At 40.4% G+C, this 17738-nt stretch overlaps 1 protein-coding gene across 1 annotated transcript in view; it reads right to left on the bottom strand.

The window, feature by feature from the left end:
* VKORC1L1 (vitamin K epoxide reductase complex subunit 1 like 1) overlaps window positions 1–13553 on the bottom strand; it is a 34105-nt gene extending 20552 nt beyond the window's left edge. The window contains exon 1 of the mRNA XM_023753409.1: window positions 13504–13553. Within this exon, the coding sequence (XP_023609177.1) occupies window positions 13504–13553 (50 nt within the window). The remainder of the gene's footprint in view (window positions 1–13503) is intronic.
* Between the last annotated feature and the right edge of the window lie 4185 nt (window positions 13554–17738).

Genomic DNA, 17738 nt, shown 5'->3' with positions numbered 1-17738 from the left:
AAGCAAACACACCTAAGTAAACTGCAATACAAATAAAGATCCAGTTGGCTTCCAAAGTTTGTTGGGGCATTTTAAAGGGGCCTACTAGATATGACAAAAAGTTTGACATCTTCAAGAAAAATACTAACCATGTAAATTACACAAAGGAAATGGCTACCCACCATGGACCATAGTTTCCTGACATACAGAAACCCCAGTGCTAGAAGTGGTATGGGCTTAGAGTCAGACAATCTTAGTTCTGTTATTAACAGGCTGTGTGACTTGATCTTTGGATTATGAATCCTCTCATTTGTAAAATGGAGACGATTATGGCACCTAATTCACAGTAGTGTTGTGAGAAATCATTGTTAAGAATAATGTAGTGAGCCGAAACCAGTTTGGCTCAGTGGATAGAGCGTCGGCCTGCAGACTGAAAGGTCCCAGGTTCGATTCCGGTCAAGGGCATGTACCTTGGTTGCGGGCATATCCCCAGTAGGAGATGTGCAGGAAGCAGCTGATCGATGTTTCTCTCTCATCGATGTTTCTAACTCTCTATCTCTCTCCCTTCCTCTCTGTAAAAAATCAATAAAATATATTTAAAAAAAAAAGAATAATGTAGTGATTTAATATAAAAATATAAGTAGCATGTATACACAAGACTGGCTATCTGGCATTCTCTCATCAAGGCCCAATGGTTATGAAATAGCACACCTTTAAATAAAGCTTTTTTTCTTTCACAAACATTTGTACACTTTATAAAAACACTAGAGTCCTGGTGCATGAAATTCGTGCACTGGGAGGAGCGGGGGGGGGGGGGGGGCGGGGGTGTCCCTCAGCCCAGCCTGTGCCCTCTCACAGTCCAGGACCCCTCAGGGGATAGCCAGCAGTCAGACATCCCTCTCGCAGTCCAGGACCCCTTGCTCCTTAGCGCTGCCTTGGAGGAGAGAGGGGCTCCCACCACTGCCGCTGCACTCACCAGCCATGAGCCCGGCTTCTAGCTGAGCGGCACTCCCCCTGTGGGAGCACATTGACCACCAGGGGGGCAGCTCTTGCATTGAGCGTCTGCCCCCTGGTGGTCAGTGTGCATCATAGTGACCAGTCGTTCCGCCATGATGGTCGCTTATGCTTTTATTATACAGATTTTAAATTTGATCCTAAATGTTGTATTACGTTTTATACTTTATAGAAATACTACAACTAACTGAAGATATTGTTGGTGAATATTAGGCTGTTTCTATTTCTCATGATTATAAAGTAGGTGTGGGAAACCTTTTTTCTGTCAAGAGCTATTTGGATATTTATAACATCAATCACGGGTCATACAAAATTATTAAATTAAAGTAGTCTGCTATATTTGGTCAAACATTTAATTAACTCACCTCTAATGCCTTGGCAGGGCCAGAATGAATGATTTCGCAGGCCTCATCGGCCCATGAGCTGAACGTCCCCCACCCGTTATAAAGCATTAAATGAACATAGTGTGCAAAAGTCTGCTTGCATATTACACTATTGCCATAAGATGCACTACAAAAAGAGAAATGACCTGATCAACTGTCATAATCATCTTAAAAACTATTGTTATTGTGCAAAAAGTTATACCAATTTTTTTCTATTATCAGTCCCTGAAATGTCTTCTTTAACAATATAGCTACCTAACAAATGGTAAACCTGCTTTTACACTTAAATAGAAAAATATGCTCACAAGTTTATTTTTAATATAGTTTTATTGATTTCAGAGAGGAAGGAAGAGGGAGAGATAGAAGAAACATCAATGATGAGATAATCATTGATCACCTACCTCCTACATGCCCCCTACCAGGGACTAAGCCCACAACCTGGGCATGTGCCCTTGACCAGAATCGAATCTAGGAACCTTCAGTCCGCAGGCTGACACTCTAACCGCTGAACCAAACCAGCTAGGGCTATGTTCATAAGTTTAAACTTCTGATTACCTTATTTTTTATTTATATTTTGGAAATCACATGCCTTTTGCCTTTGGCATTTAAGTTTTTGTTACCAATAAATGTATAGTTATCTTACTTTTACTGTTGGAAGCTACCCATTGTCCTCACTATCAGAGAAGTGTAAACAAGGAGCCCGGAAAGCTGGTGAACCTTGAGCCCTGACAAGGGCCAGAGCTATGCACTGATTGTTTAGTCGAGACAATGGTAGCTCAAGCAATTTCCTGACCAAATAGTCTCAGAATAAATCTTTACTGACCTTCAAGATAGTCTGTTACCGAATTTCCTGCCTGACTAAGGGCTATATGTTTATCCAAAATTGAATAAAAGGTTGGCAAGGCCTGGGCACCAGTGGAAGTCCTTCCCCTTGCGTTGGGCTTCCCGCCTGGCCCCCAATATTTCCAAATATTATTTCTTGTCTCATCTCTGTCATTTGCGCGCAGCCCTTCTCCAGATCCTGAACTCTGAACCATGTGGGACGTGGCTCACACAAAGTTTTTACCAATAAATGTATAGTTATCCTACTTTTATTATTTTATTTTAACATTATCAATATTTACTCTTTGATAGCAATAATTTTAAAATTTTCTATATACACAGATATTTAAATTTTGTGTGTGTATGTGTATAGTATTCCCTATTCCTCAAATTTTCATGTGGAGAGACCTCCCTTTGAACAATATCCCTAGCCTCTTTTCCTTTCCATTCACTTACTCCTCCCTAGGCCAATAGCAAAAACTTATTTGGTTAATCAATTTACAAGAAGGAACTGAGCATCTTTGGATAAGACCCTTCTCTAGTCCTTCTTTGGGATCTATCTGCCTAAATAAAGCTGCACCCTTAAGTAAACTTTTTTTTAAGTGTGGTTAAAATACATCAAATTTATCATGTTAACCATTTTTAAGTGTACAGTTCAAGAATATTAAATGTATTGTATTGTTGTGAAACAGGTCTCCAGAACCTCTCATTTTGCAAAACTGAAACTCTATACCCATTTTTAAAAACTTCTGTCCTGGCCAGTGTGGCTCGCTGGTTAGCGCATCATTCTGTGCACCCAAGGGTTGCTAGTTTGATTTCTGGTCAGGGCAATTACCCAGGTTCTATCCACAGTCAGAGTGGGTGCATGAGTCAACCAACTGATGTTTCTCTCTCTCTCTTTCTCTTGAATCAGTGAAAAACATTCCCTTGGGTAAGGATTTTAAAAAAACAAAACACTTCCCTTTTCTCCTGGTGTCCATCCTCTGATAAGCACCTTTTCATAATTTTCTGTTTCTATGAATTTGACTACTTCATTTTAGATACCTCTCATAAGTGGAATCATACAACACTTATCTTTTTTTTTTAAGTTTTTATTGATTTTAGAGGGAGAGATACAAGGAGAGAGAGAGAGAGAGAGAGAGAGAGAGAGAGAGAGAGAGAGAGAGAGAGAGAGAAAAACATCGCTCAGTTGACTCCTGCACACCCTTTACTGGGAATCGAGCCCACAACCTGATTGGGAATAGAATGGTAACTTTACAGCAAAGGCGATAACAAGAGACAACGAAGACCCAGCAATTTACAATGAAATGTGTGATTCAACCATAAAAAAGAAAAGAAACCTTGCCCTGGCCAGCATAGTTCAGCGGTTAGAGCATCAGCTTACTCACTGCAGGATCATGGGTTCAATTCCCAGTCAAGGGCATGTACCTGGGTTGCAGGTATTATGCGTAGCCCAAGTAGGAGCGAATGCAGGAGGCAACCTATTGATTTGTGTATCTCTCTCTGTATGTGTCTTTCCTCTCTCTTCTCTTCTCTCTCCTTTCTCCCTCCCTTCCACTCTCTCTGAAAAATCAATGGAAAAAATATCCTCAGGTGAGGATTAACAACAACAAAAAAAGATACCTTGCCATATGCAACAACATGGGTGGACCTAGAGAATATTATGCTGAGTAAAATAAGCAAGACAGAGAAAACAAATGCCTTATGATTTCACTTTATGTGGAATCTAAAAAACAAAATAAACAAACAGGTAGGGCAGAAACAGACTTATAGATATAATGACCATTTTGATGGTTGCCAGATGGGAGAGGCGTTCAGGAAATGTGTTAAAAAGGTGAAGGGATTAAGAAGTACAAATTGGTAGTTACAGAATAGTCATGGGAATGTAGAGTACAGCATAGGGAATATAGTCAATAACATTGTAATAACTATACATAGTGTTATATTGGTACTTGAATTATTGGGGTGATCACTTCATTAGTTATATATAAATGTCTAATCACTGGATTGTAAACCTGAAACTAATATAATATTGTATGTCAACAGTAATTGAAAAATTAAAAATTATTCTTAAAAAGAGTCCCAACAAACAAAAGTCCTGGATCAGATGGCTTCACAGGTGAATTTTACCAAAGGTTCAAATAATCAATACCTTTTTTCTCAAACTATTCCAAAAAAGTGAAGACTCCAAGCTTATTTTACAAGGCCAATATTACTCTGATTCCAAAACAAGACAAAAAAATTACCCCAAAAAATTTCAGTTCATTATTAGTGGTGAGAAAAGATGCAAAAATCCTCAACAAAATGTTAGCAAACCAAATTCAGCTATACAATAAAAAGATCATACACAATTAGATATCATCAGCATGGCTGTCATCAATAAATCTACAAGTAAGTGTTGGCAGGGTGTGGAGAAAAGGGAATTTAGGTGGGACTGGTGCACTTACTAAGGAAAATAGTAGGGAGTTCCTTAAAAAAATTAAAAATAGACAGATTTGATAAGTGACTGAATAATGAAGGAAGGATGACTGACTCCTAGATTTCTAGAATGACTGAGTAGATAGATGGTGAGGCCATACATGGGACAAAGAACATGGAAGAAACAATAGATGATTGAGCTTACTTTTGACATGTTGAATTTTCACATATATCTGAGCCACACAGATAATTATGTTTAATAAGCAGCCAAAAATTAAAATCTGAAGGTTTATAAATGGGTCTATAATGTGAATTTAGAAGTATGGTTCTAAAAACTATGGTCATGAATAAAAACTCAGGGCAAATATTCTGAAAAATGATTATAGAGAAGGATTCCATGAAGTGACTAAAAATGGCCTAGAGCAGTAGGAGAACCAGGAGAGAGTATAATAATAGGAAGACATGAGGAAAACACAATTTAAGGAAAAACACAATATTCAATATCAAATCCTAAGGAATAGGTAAGTAAAATACAGAGTATAAAAAGTACTTCCTGAGAAACCAAGATGGCGGCATAGGGAAACACTGGAGATTGCTGCCTCGCACAACCACTTCAAAAATACAACTAAAACACAGAACAGACATCACCCAGAACCACAGGAAGGCTGGCTGAGTGGAAATTCTACAACTAGAAGGAAAGAGAAAAGCATACCGAGGCTCAGAGGAGGTGCGGTGCAGAAGTAAAATACTAAGGTACAGAGGCGCACGTGGAGCCGGCTGGCGGCTGAGGGTGCGGTTGTCTTTTTCAATCGGGAGGGAGTCTCAGGCTCTGAGCTCCAGTTCCGGGCGAGTCTCTGGGGACCTAGACTCATACGGGAGAAGCGGGACTGTCTGGCATCGGTCGGAACTCGAGGGCAGCTTTCTCTCAGAGGTACTTGCAGCAATTGCTTGGACACTGAGAAGCGGGACCTCTGAAGGCAGGACTGAGAGCAGCCATAACTGCTCGCTCCGCCCGCCCTGTTGATCCCCTGGGACCCGCCCCGCCCAAGCCTTGCACGGAGGCATTTGCTGGATAGCCTCAGGCAGAGGCTAGATTAGCATCTCCCTAGAGCTCCAGGACAGAAGTTCTCCCACTGCAGACACAGCTGATTCTCACACCCAATTGGCCTGGAGGCCAATCCCTCCCAGTGTTACTTACAACAATCAAGGCTTAACTACAAGACTGTGCACAAAGACCACAAGGGGGAGCACCAAGAGTGTCCTCCTCAGGTAATTGGGGAGGCTGAACCACTGGGCCCCAGAGGACACTTAGCACAGAAAACCACTTTATCAACACAAGGAAGCATAAAAAATGCGGAGACAAAGAAACAGGACACAAATGACAGAAATGGAGGAAAGCAAACTACTGGATATAGAGTTCAAAACCACACTTTTAAGGTTTTTCAAGAGTTTTCTAGAAACCACCAATAAATGTAGTGAGATCCTCAAGAAATCTAGTGAGACCCTCGATGTTGTGATAAAGGACCAACTAGAAATTAAGCATACACTGACTGAAATAAAGAATATTATACAGACTCCCAACAGCAGACCAGAGGATCACAAGAATCAAGTCAAAGATTTGAAATATGAAGAAGCAAAAAACACCCAACCGGAAAAGCAAAATGAAAAAAGAATCCAAAAATACGAAGATAGTGTAAGGAGCCTCTGGGACAGCTTCAAACGTAACAACATCTGAATTATAGGGGTGCCAGAAGATGAGAGAGAGCAAGATATTGAAAACCTATTTGAAGAAATAATGATAGAAAACTTCCCCTACCTGGTGAAAGAAATAGACTTACAAGTCCAGGAAGCGCAGAGAACCCCAAACAAAAGGAATCCAAAGAGGACCACACCAAGACACATCATAATTAAAATGCCAAGAGCAAAAGACAAAGAGAGAATCTTAAAAGCAGCAAGAGAAAGAAAGTCAGTTACCTACAAGGGAATACCCATACGACTGTCAGCTGATTTCTCAACAGAAACTTTGCAGGCCAGAAGGGAGTGGCAAGAAATATTCAAAGTGAAGAATACCAAGAACTTATAACCTAGATTACTTTACCCAGCAAAGCTATCATTCAGAATTGAAGGTCAGATAAAGAGCTTCACAGATAAGAAAAAGCTAAAGGAGTTCATCACCACCAAACCAGTATTATATGAAATGCTGAAAGGTATCCTTTAAGAAGAGGAAGAAGAAGAAAAAGGTAAAGATACAAATTATGAACAACAAATACACATCTATCAACAAGTGAATCTAAAAATCAAGTGAATAAATAATCTGATGAACAGAATGAACTGGTGATTATAATAGAATCAGGGGCATAGAAAGGGAATGGACTGACTATTCTTGGGGGGGAAAAGGGTGTGGGGGATGCGGGAAGAGACTGGACAAAAATCGAGCACCTATGAAAGAGGACAGTGGGTGGGGAGTGAGGGCGGAGGGTGGGGTGGGAACTGGGTGGAGGGGAGTTATGGGGGGAAAAAAGAGGAACAAATGTAATAATCTGAACAATAAAGATTTAATAAAAAAAAAAAGTACTTCCTAAATTTGGCAATTATGCTAGCGATAAACCATGACTTAAAAGAATGGGTAGGCATAGCTGTCAGTAACCACCTACAAAACTCATAAATAAAACTAAGCATTTGAATATTTGTCTGTTATAACATCTGCAAAAATTGCTAGACAGATTTACACAAAATGTGAAGATTATGTGGCATACAAAAAATTTACTATGAAGAACATTGTCAAAGTCTGGCAATTCCAGTGAAAAATACTCTGGAGGTTTTATTTGACCAGAGGTTGATAAACTACAATCCATGGGCCAAATTCCACTCCCTGTCTGTTTCTATAAATAAAATTTAATTGAAGCATGGCCACTCTCATTCACATTGTTTCTGGCTGCTGCCATACTATAATAGTATTGCCAAGTTAGTTGGGACAGAGATCATATGGCCTGCAAAACTAAAATATCTGGTATCTGGCCCTTTAAGAAAAAGTCAGCCAACACCTGTATCTAACCAGAATAAGGACACTATTGATAAAGGGTATGCAGTCACAGGATGTAAAGACAGAGTGTCCAGATTAACAGAGGATAAAGACTAAGCCCCAAGCCACATTACCTCCCCGCCTCCCCCCCCCCCCCCATTTTAGCTTGGTGCATTTACCATGGTCTAGCACTGAGCTGTAAAACCTCAAAAATTTAATAAAAACACAACAAAAAGTCTATGGGACATAGCAAAAGTAGTCCTAAGAGGAAAATTCATAGCCTTACAGGCCTACCTTAAGAAACAAGAAAAATCTCAAATAAACAATTTAACCTTACACTTAATGAGAAAAAGAACAAAGACCAAAGTGAGTACAGTAAATCCTTGATTTTACAGACACTGATTTAACAAATTTCAGATATAATGGACAAAATTTCCAGTCTGTATGTCATATGTGAAAAATAACACCCTGTTAATTTTTAAATGCTTTTAACCAAGATTTGCTTACAATTAATGAACAGGGTTTTTTTGGTATTAATTCACTGTTAATTTTAAATTTTCGAAAATAAACCATATGCTGGAAAAAACACTGTAGTATTTTCGTCAACATAAATAAGTATTACATATCTACAACTACAGTCTACATATTTAAATTCAAGAGTCACTGTTCATAAATAACATTTGGCGAATGGTTAGCATGTGATCACACTGTATCATGCACGGTAATTAGTTCTGTTGTCCCATGGTGTAACTTTCTGCAGCAGTTTTTTTGTTGCTGTTTTGTTTTGTTCTTTTAGAGAGAGTAGAAGGGAGGGGAAGAGACAGAGAGAGAGAAAGATCGATGTGAGAGAGACACATGAATTGGTTGCCTCCGCATATACCCTGACCACCAGGGCTGGGGATGGAGCCTGCAACCGCCTTTGGAACAAAACTGAGACCCTTCAGTCCACAGGCCAACACTCTGAGCCAGGGGCCCTCAAACTACGGCCCGCGGGCCACATGCAAATACAAATATTGTATTTGTTCCCGTTTTGTTTTACTTCAAAATAAGATATGTGCAGTGTGCATAGGAATTTGTTCATAGTTTTTTTTTTAAACTATAGTCCAGCCCTCCAACGGTCTGAGGGACAGTGAACTGGCCCCCTGTTTAAAAAGTTTGAGGACCCCTGCGTCTAAGCCAAACCAGCTAGAGCTCTGCAGTGGTTGATGTTTCAATGAGCACTAAGTCACACTCCACCCGTGTGCATTTGTTTACTCATGGTGACTGGTGAAGGAACACATTTCGATCTATTCAATATGAATTAAAAATTACAGTAATACATATAGAAAACATTTCTGTGAAATTAAACTTTTCATACATGCTTCATTTTAATTACACAAGTGTGTCTACAAAAACAAGTTAACTAATTTATCGAATTTTTAACATACGCATTCGGAAAACCTACTTTATTCTATAATGAACTTTTGGCTTTAACGGACAAGCTCTCACCCAAATTAGTCTGTTATATCAAGGTTTTACTATAGAAAGAAGGAAATAAAGATGAGAGTGGAAATAAACAAAATAGAGTCTTAAAAAAAAATAAAAGCCCTAGCCTGCAGACTGAAGGGTCCCTAGTTTGATTCCAGTCCAGGGCACATGCCTGGGTTGCAGGCTTGATCCCCAGTAGGGGTTGTGCAGGACGCAGCTGATCAGTGATCTCTCTCCCTCTCCCTTCCTCTCTGAAATCAATTTTTTTAAAAATCTATATAATAAAAGCCTAAGCGACCGTTATGGCAGAATGATCAGAACAACTGGTCGCTATGATGCGCACTGACCACCAGGGGGCAGACGCTCAACGCAGGAGCTGCCCCCTGGTGGCCACTGCGCTCCCACAGGGGGAGCACTGCTCAGCCATAAGTTGGGCTCACCGCTGGTGAGCACGGCGGCAGTGGTGGGAGCCTCTCCTGCATCCGCAGCAGTGCTAAGGAGCAGTGAGCTGAGCAGTAAGGAGCAAGCAGGTGGGCGGTAAGGAGCAAGAGATCCCAGATTGCGAGAGGAATGTCCGACTGTCCTAAGCCAGCAGTCGGACATCCCCTGAGGGGTTCTGGACTACGAGAGGGCGCAGGCCGGGCTGAGGGACCCCCTTACCCCCAGTGCACGAATTTCATGTACAGGGCCTCTAGTAATAAAATAACAAAGCAAAAGATCAATGAAACCAAGAGTTGGTTCTTTTAAAAGATAAACAAGATTGATAAACATTTAACCGACTCATAAAGAGAGAGAGGACTCAAGTAAATAAGACATGAAAAAGGAGAAATAACAACTGATACCACAGAAATACAAAGGGTTACAATAAAATATTATAAACAACTATATGCCAACAAATTGGACAACCTAGAATGGACAAATTCCTAGAAACATACAATCTTCTAAAACTGAATCAAGAAGAAACAAAATCTGAACATACTAATTACAATTAACAAAATCGAAGCAGCAAATAAAAAAAAACTCCCAACAAACAAGTCCGAGACCAGATGACTTCACAGGTTAATTTTACCAAACATTCAAAGAAAAAATAACACCTATACTTCTCAAACTACTCCACAAAATTCAAAGAAGGGAAGATTCCCAAACTCATTTTATGAGACCAGCTTTATCCTAATTCCAAAACCAGACAAAGACACTACAAAGAAAGAAAACAATAGACCAATATCCCTGATGAACCCAGATGCAAAAGTTCTCAACAAAATATCAGCAAAATCTACTATTAGCCTGATGCTCTGCAGTACTCAATTCCACCATGGAATGGAAACTCTGGACACTGGCTTTGCTTTTAGTTCTGCTGAAGCCCCAGCTGCACATTTTCCAGGATTGATTTAAGGGAAATGGGACTTTGGAAACCAAGGAATATAATTTCATGCAAATACACCTTTCTACGACACACACACATAAAAAAAAAAAATCGGCAAAGCGCATTCAGCAATACATTAAAAACATCATAGCCCTAACTGGTTTGGCTCAGTGGCTAGAGCGTCGGCCTGCGGACTGAAGGGTCCCAGGTTCGATTCCGGTCAAGGGCATGTACCTTGGTTGCAGGCACATCCCCAGTTGGGGATGTGCAGGAGGCAGCTGATCGATGTTTCTCTCTCATTGATGTTTCTAACTCTCTATACCTCTCCCTTCCTCTCTGTAAAAAATCAATAAAAATTTATTTTTTTTAAAAAAAAAAAACACATCATATACCGTGACCAAATGGAAATTATTCTTGGTATGCAAGGTGGTGTAATATCCGCAAATCAATTAATATGATACACCACATAAACAAAATCAAGGATAAAAATCATATGATCATATCGATTTTCATATCAATGTGAAAAAAAGCATTTCACAAAATCCTGCATCTATTTATGATAAAAACTCTCAGCAATGTGGAAATAGAGGAAACATATGTCAACAAAATAAAGGCAATATCTGAGAAACCCAAGTTAACATCGTAGTCATTGGGGAAAAACCTAAAAGCATTTCCCTTAAGATCAGAAATAGGATAGGGATGTCCACTTTCACTTTTATTCTACATTGTATTGGAAATTCTAGCCACAACAACAAGACAAGAAGAAATAAAAGGCATCCAAATTGGAAATAAATAAGTAAAACTGTCCATTATTTACAGACGACATGATATGGTATATAGAGAACCCTAAAGATTCCACCAAAAAACTGTTAGAACTGATAAATGAATTCAGTAAAGTAGTAGGATACAAAATAAATATTCAGAAGTGAGTTGCATTATTTTTACACTACTAATGAATTATCAGAAAGAAAAATTAAGGAAACAATCCCATTTACAATTGCATAAAAAATTAAAAATAAAGAAATTTAACCAAAGAGGTAAAACACTGTACTTGGAAAATTATAATACTAAAAAAAGAAACTGAGGATACAAATATATAGAAGCACATATGGTGCTCATGAATAGGAAGAATTAACATCATTAAAATGTCCATACTACCCAAAACAATCTCTATCAAAATACCAATGGTGTATTTCACAGAACTAGAATAAATAATCCTAAAATGTATATAGAACCGCAAAAGACCCTAAATAGTGACATCAATCTTGAAAAAGAACAAAGTTAAAGGTTTCAGGCTACCAGATATCAAACTATACTACCAGGGTATAGTAATCAAAACAGCATGAAATTAGCATAAAAACAGACATATAGGTCAATGAAAAATAATAGAGAGCCTAGAAGTAAACCTTTGTCTATATGGCCAATATACGATGAAGGAGGCAACAGGGTAAAAACAGTCTATTCAATAAATGGTGCTGAGAAAACTGAACAGATACATGTAAAAATAATGAAACTAGACCACCTTCTTACACCATCTATATATATATAACCTGTATATCAGTATATATAAAAGCCTAAGCGACCATTTGACCGGTAGCTATGATGCGCACTGACCACCAGGGGGCAGATGCTCAACACAAAGGCAAGGAAACATGGAACAGACTGATGAATCTTAGAGGGAGGGAGAGTGAGGAGAGGGCAGAAGTGATTAACCAAAGATCTTATATGCATACTAGAGGCCCAATGCACGGATTTGTGCCTGCTGGGGTCCCTTGGCCTGGCCTGCGGGGATTGGGCGAAACTGGCAGTCTAACATCCCCCGAGGGGTCCTGGATTGCAAGAGGGTGCAGGCCAGGCCGAGGGACCCCACCAGTGCACAAATCCGTGTACCGGGCCTCTACTATACAAGAAAAAACTAAAAATAGATTGAAGACTTACATGGAAACCCAAGATCTTAAGACTCCTAGGAAAAAATATAGGCAGTGAGAGGAGAAACCAAGATGGCGGCATAGGTAAACACTGGAAATTGCTGCCTCACACAACCACTTCAAAAATACAACTAAAAGACAAAACGGACATCATCCAGAACCACAGGAAGGCTGGCTGAGTGGAAATTCTACAACTAGAAGGAAAGAGAAAAGCACACTGAGACTCAGAGGAGGTGCGGAAGTAAAGTGCAGAGGTACAGAGGCGCACGCGGAAAGGGCTGGCAACTGAGGATGCGGTTGTCTTTTTCAATTGGGAGGGAGTCTCAAGCTCCCGAATGCTCTACTCCAGTTCCGGGTGAGTCTCTGGGGACCCAGACTCATACGGGGAGAAACTGGACTGTCTGGCATCAGTCGGAACTCGAGGGCGGCTTTCTCTCAGAGGTGCTTGCAGCGATTACCACAGGACACTGAGATGTGGGGCCTCTTAGGGTAGGACTGAGGAGCAGCCATAGCTTTTTTTTTCTTTTCAGTTCTAAACAATAGTTTATTACATAAAGTACTGACTCTCAGTGTGAAAGTGAGGTCACCAAAGCAGCCCACCGTGACAACATCTCATCTATGGACCAAAGGAGCTTTAAAGATGTCTCTGGAAGTTTCCTAAAATTCTGCAATATAGTCCATGTGACTGGAAGTCGTTGCAAGGGGAGGTAATAAACAAATGAAATGAATTTCCAAACTACTTCTAGTGAAGAACATTTTGACTTTTCCAATTGCTAAGGGGGCGTTTTTAAATGTAAAGGAAATAAGTAAAAAGCAGTATACCCTGTAAGACTAAAGAAATTACAAAGGGTGTTCATTTTTTAAGTTATCATCTTAAGAAAACATGATGGAATCAGACAGATAATTGAAAAATTACTAATTGTCACAGTGTCTGCATCCCAATGGTCTAAGAGGACAGTAATGGACGCTTTCAAAGTCCCCACTGGAGTTCCAACTTGAGTCATGTCCCTTGAGAGTTGACGGTTGGCGCAGAGCTCCAGGGCTTGGACATGCCCATGGCCGGGCAGAGGCCGCCTGCTTCCAGGAACCAGTGTCCAGTCCGCTCACTTGATCTCCATGGCAGGGCTGCTCTGCAGACTCTCCTGCACGGGACACATTGCCAGGGAGTCTGGTCTGGTCAACTTTAGCCTCCTGCCAGTTTTACCGCAAAACACACTCTCAAATTCCTTCTTAAGAGAATCTCCATGGCACTCCTGAATGTACTTTAGGAATGCAGTGGTCCACTGCAGGGTCGTGGCCTCATCTGTCTCGGCGTTGCAGAACGGGACCAAAAGATTTGTCAACCAAACCTGTTGATCCCCTGAGACCCCGCCCCACCCAAGCTGTGCACAGAGGCTTTTGCATATGAAAGGCCTGGCCCTTTGCAATCTAAAATTACCTAACAAACTGCAGCTGGGTCAGAAAGACCCAGAACATCCAAAAGAAGGCCCAAGGCCCCACAGCAGCTTGCATTGCTTCACAGCTGGGCCTCATCTGGGCACCTCCAAACCCCAAACAAAGAAGAGGAATCTGCAGATCTCTCCATAGCTCCTGCTGGGTAGCCTCAGGCAGGGGCTAAATTAGCACCTCCTTAGAGATCCAAGAGCCAATGTACCCAGTGGTCAGAGTGGACCATCCAGATTACAACTCCTCAGATCCATAAGGGACACACTCAGGGGGCAGACTCAGTGAGCACCAAAGCCCCACTGAAGCAAGTCTTGCCCCAGAAGGGTGTCTCCAGCACAGAAGTTCTCCCACTGCAGACACAGCTGATTCTCACAGCCAATTGGCCTGGAGGTCAATTCATCCCAGTGATACCTATAACAATCAAGGCTTAACTACAACAAGACTGTGGACAAAGCCCACAAAGGGGTGCACCAAGAGTGTCCACCTCAGGTAATTGGGGAGGCTGAGCCACTGGGCCCTATAGGACACCTAGCACACAAAGCCACTCTATCAACACAGGGAAGCATAAAAAATGCAGAGACAAAGAAACAGGTCACAAATGACAGAAATGGAGGAAAGCAAACTACTGGATATAGAGTTCAAAACCACACTTTTAAGGTTTTTCAAGAATTTTCTAGAAACCGCCGATAAACTTAATGAGACCCTCAAGAAATCTAGTGAGACCCTCGAGGTTGTGATAAAGGACCAACTAGAAATTAAGCATACACTGACTGAAATAAAGAATATTATACAGAGTTCCAACAGCAGACTAGAGGATCGCAAGAATCAAGTCAAAGATTTGAAATAAGAAGAAGCAAGAATCACCCAACCAGAAAAACAAAAAGAAAAAAGAATCCAAAAATATGAAAATATTGTAAGGAGCCTCTGGGACAACTTCAAACGTAACAACATCCAAATTATGGGGGTGCCAGAAGAAGAGAGAGAGCAAGATATTGAAAACCTATTTGAAGAAATAATGACAGAAAACTTCCCCTACCTGGTGAAAGAAATAGACTTACAAGTCCAGGAAGCACAGAGAACCCCAAACAAAAGGAATCCAAAGAGGACCACACCAAGACACAGCATAATTAAAATGCCAAGAGCAAAAGACAAAGAGAGAATCTTAAAAGCAGCAAGAGAAAGAAAGTCAGTTACCTACAAGGGAGTACCCATACGACTGTCAGCTGATTTCTCAACAGAAACTTTGCAGGCCAGAAGGGAGTGGCAAGAAATATTCAAAGTGAAGAATAGCAAGAACTTATAACCTAGATTACTTTACCCAGCAAAGCTATCATTCAGAATTGAAGGTCAGATAAAGAGCTTCACAGATAAGAAAAAGCTAAAGGAGTTCATCACCACCAAACCGGTATTATATGAAATGTTGAAAGGTATCCTTTAAGAAGAAGAAGAAGAAAAAGGTAAAGATACAAATTATGAACAACAAATACACATCTATCAACAAGTGAATCTAAAAATCAAGTGAATAAATAATCTGATGAACAGAATGAACTGGTGAATATAATAGAATCAGGGGCATAGAAAGGGAGTGGACTGACTATTCTCAGGGGTGGAGGGAAAGGGGCGTGGGGGGTGCGGGAAGAGACTGGACAAAAATCGTACACCTATGGATGAGGACAGTGGGGGCGGGGAGTAAGGGCAGAGGGTGGGGTGGGAACCGGGTGGAGGGGAGCTATGGGGGGAAAAAAGAGGAACAACTGCAATAATCTGAACAATAGCCCTTACTGGTTTGGCTCAGTGGATAGAGCGTTGGCCTGCGGACTGAAGGGTCCCGGGTTCGATTCTGGTCAAGGGCATGTACCTTGGTTGCGGGCACATCCCAGCTGGGGATGTGCCGGAGGCAGCTGATCAATGCTTCTCTCTCACTGATGTTTCTAACTCTCTATCCCTCTCCCTTCCTCTCTGTAAAAAATCAATAAAATATATTTTAAAAAAAAAATAATCTGAATAAAGATTTAATTTAAACAGCAAAAATAAATAAATAAATAAATAAATAAATAAATAAATAAAATATAGGCAGTGAACTCTCTGACATTGCTCTTAGTTATATATATTTTTATATACCTCTTCAGGCAAGAGAAACAAAAGAAAAAAATAAACAAATGGGACTACATCAAACTGAAAAGTTTTTGCATAGCAAAGGAAACCATCAACAAAATGAAATGACAATCCTTCTCAAGGGGAGATATTAGCTAATAATACATTTGATAAGAGGTTAATATCCAAATTTTATAAAAAGTCATACAACTCAACATAAAAGAAACCCCACACCAAACAATCCAATTAAAAAAATAAAGAGGACCTAAATATAGTTCTCCAAAGAGGGCATACAGATGGCCAATAGACATGAAAACATGCTCAATGTCACTTATCATCAGAGAGATTAAAATTAAAACTACAATGAGGTACCACCTTACACCTGGCAAAATGGCTACCATCTATAAATCAACAAACAACAAGTGCTGGCAAGGATATAGAGAAAAGGGAACCCTATCACACTGCTGATGGAATGCAGATTGGTGTAGCCATTGTGGAAAACAGTATTGTTTCCTCAAAAAATTAAAAATATGACTGCCATTTCACCCAACAATCCCACTTCTGAGAATACACTGAAGAATCCTGAAACACCAATCAGAAAGAATATATGCACCCCTACGTTCACAGCAGTGTTACTACAATAGCTAAGATCTGGAACAGCCCAAGTGCCCATCAGAAGGTGAGTGAATAAAAAAAGCTGTGGTACATTTATATAATGGAATACTATATGCCTGTAAAAAAGGAGCTCTTACCCTTTGCAACAACAAGTATGGACCTGAAAATTATTATTCTAAGCAAAATAAGCCAGTTAGAGAAAGACGAATATCACATGATCTCACCTGTATGTGGAATCTGATGAAAATAAAGTAATGAACAAATTAGGTCCAGAGGCATGGATGCATGGAACAAATGACAGATCTCAGAGGGAGGGAGGGTGGGGGGTATAGGAAGAGATTAACCAAAGAATATATGCATATATGCATAGTCCAATAACACAGACAATAGTATGGTGAAGGTCTGAGGTGGGGCAGGGGCTGTTTGGTGGGGGCAAATGGGGAAAAAATGGGGGACATCTGTAATACTGTCAACAATAAATTTTAAAAAACTATCTAGCTTTTGATTAACAAACAAAAATATTGTCTTTGGAATATCAAAATGTTCTGATTATAACCTCAGACTTTCTGAAGTTCAAGTAAATTTAAACTTGAGAAATTATTAAACACATGGCTCAGAAATTAGCCTAGCTAATATCAATGAAATATTAGATCTTTCTTCCATGGCTAAACAAAACAAAACAAAACCAGTATTATTCATAGCAGCATATATTGCTAATCAAAATAGAACTCTGAGAGGTCTTCTGTGGGTAATTTTGGAATGTGAAAGAAATTCTACGCCACTCTTTCAAAACAGTAATGTGCTGGTAGGAGGGGCGGAGACATGAAACAGGCTGGTACCACACCCATGTGTGGTGGTTAAAAATTGGGAGGAATATCTCCGATGCAGGGGTCCCCCTGAGGAACAAGGGGTCCCAGCTCTTCACCAGGCTCCCCAGCCCAGGGCTCCAGGCCCAAAAGAGAAATCCCCATAACTTCTGGCTGTGAAAACTAGTGAAGATCGTGGCGGAGTGAGATGTGGGGCTTCTGGTGGCCGAGGCATTCCTGTTAGAGGACCAACACATAGACTTCCTCACTAATAGACTCACTTGCTCTGCGCTCCAGTCCTAGGGAAGCAGCTGGGAAAACACCAGGGACACATAGGAAGGAACTGAACTGTCTGGCTTTAGGGCGAGGGTTGGAGGGGCA

This window comes from Myotis lucifugus, unplaced genomic scaffold (assembly GCF_000147115.1).
Source record: "Myotis lucifugus unplaced genomic scaffold, Myoluc2.0 scaffold_45, whole genome shotgun sequence".
Lineage (NCBI taxonomy): Eukaryota > Metazoa > Chordata > Mammalia > Chiroptera > Vespertilionidae > Myotis > Myotis lucifugus.
Note: the sequence above shows the minus strand (reverse complement) of the source record. Positions and strands in the feature narration are given on the sequence as shown.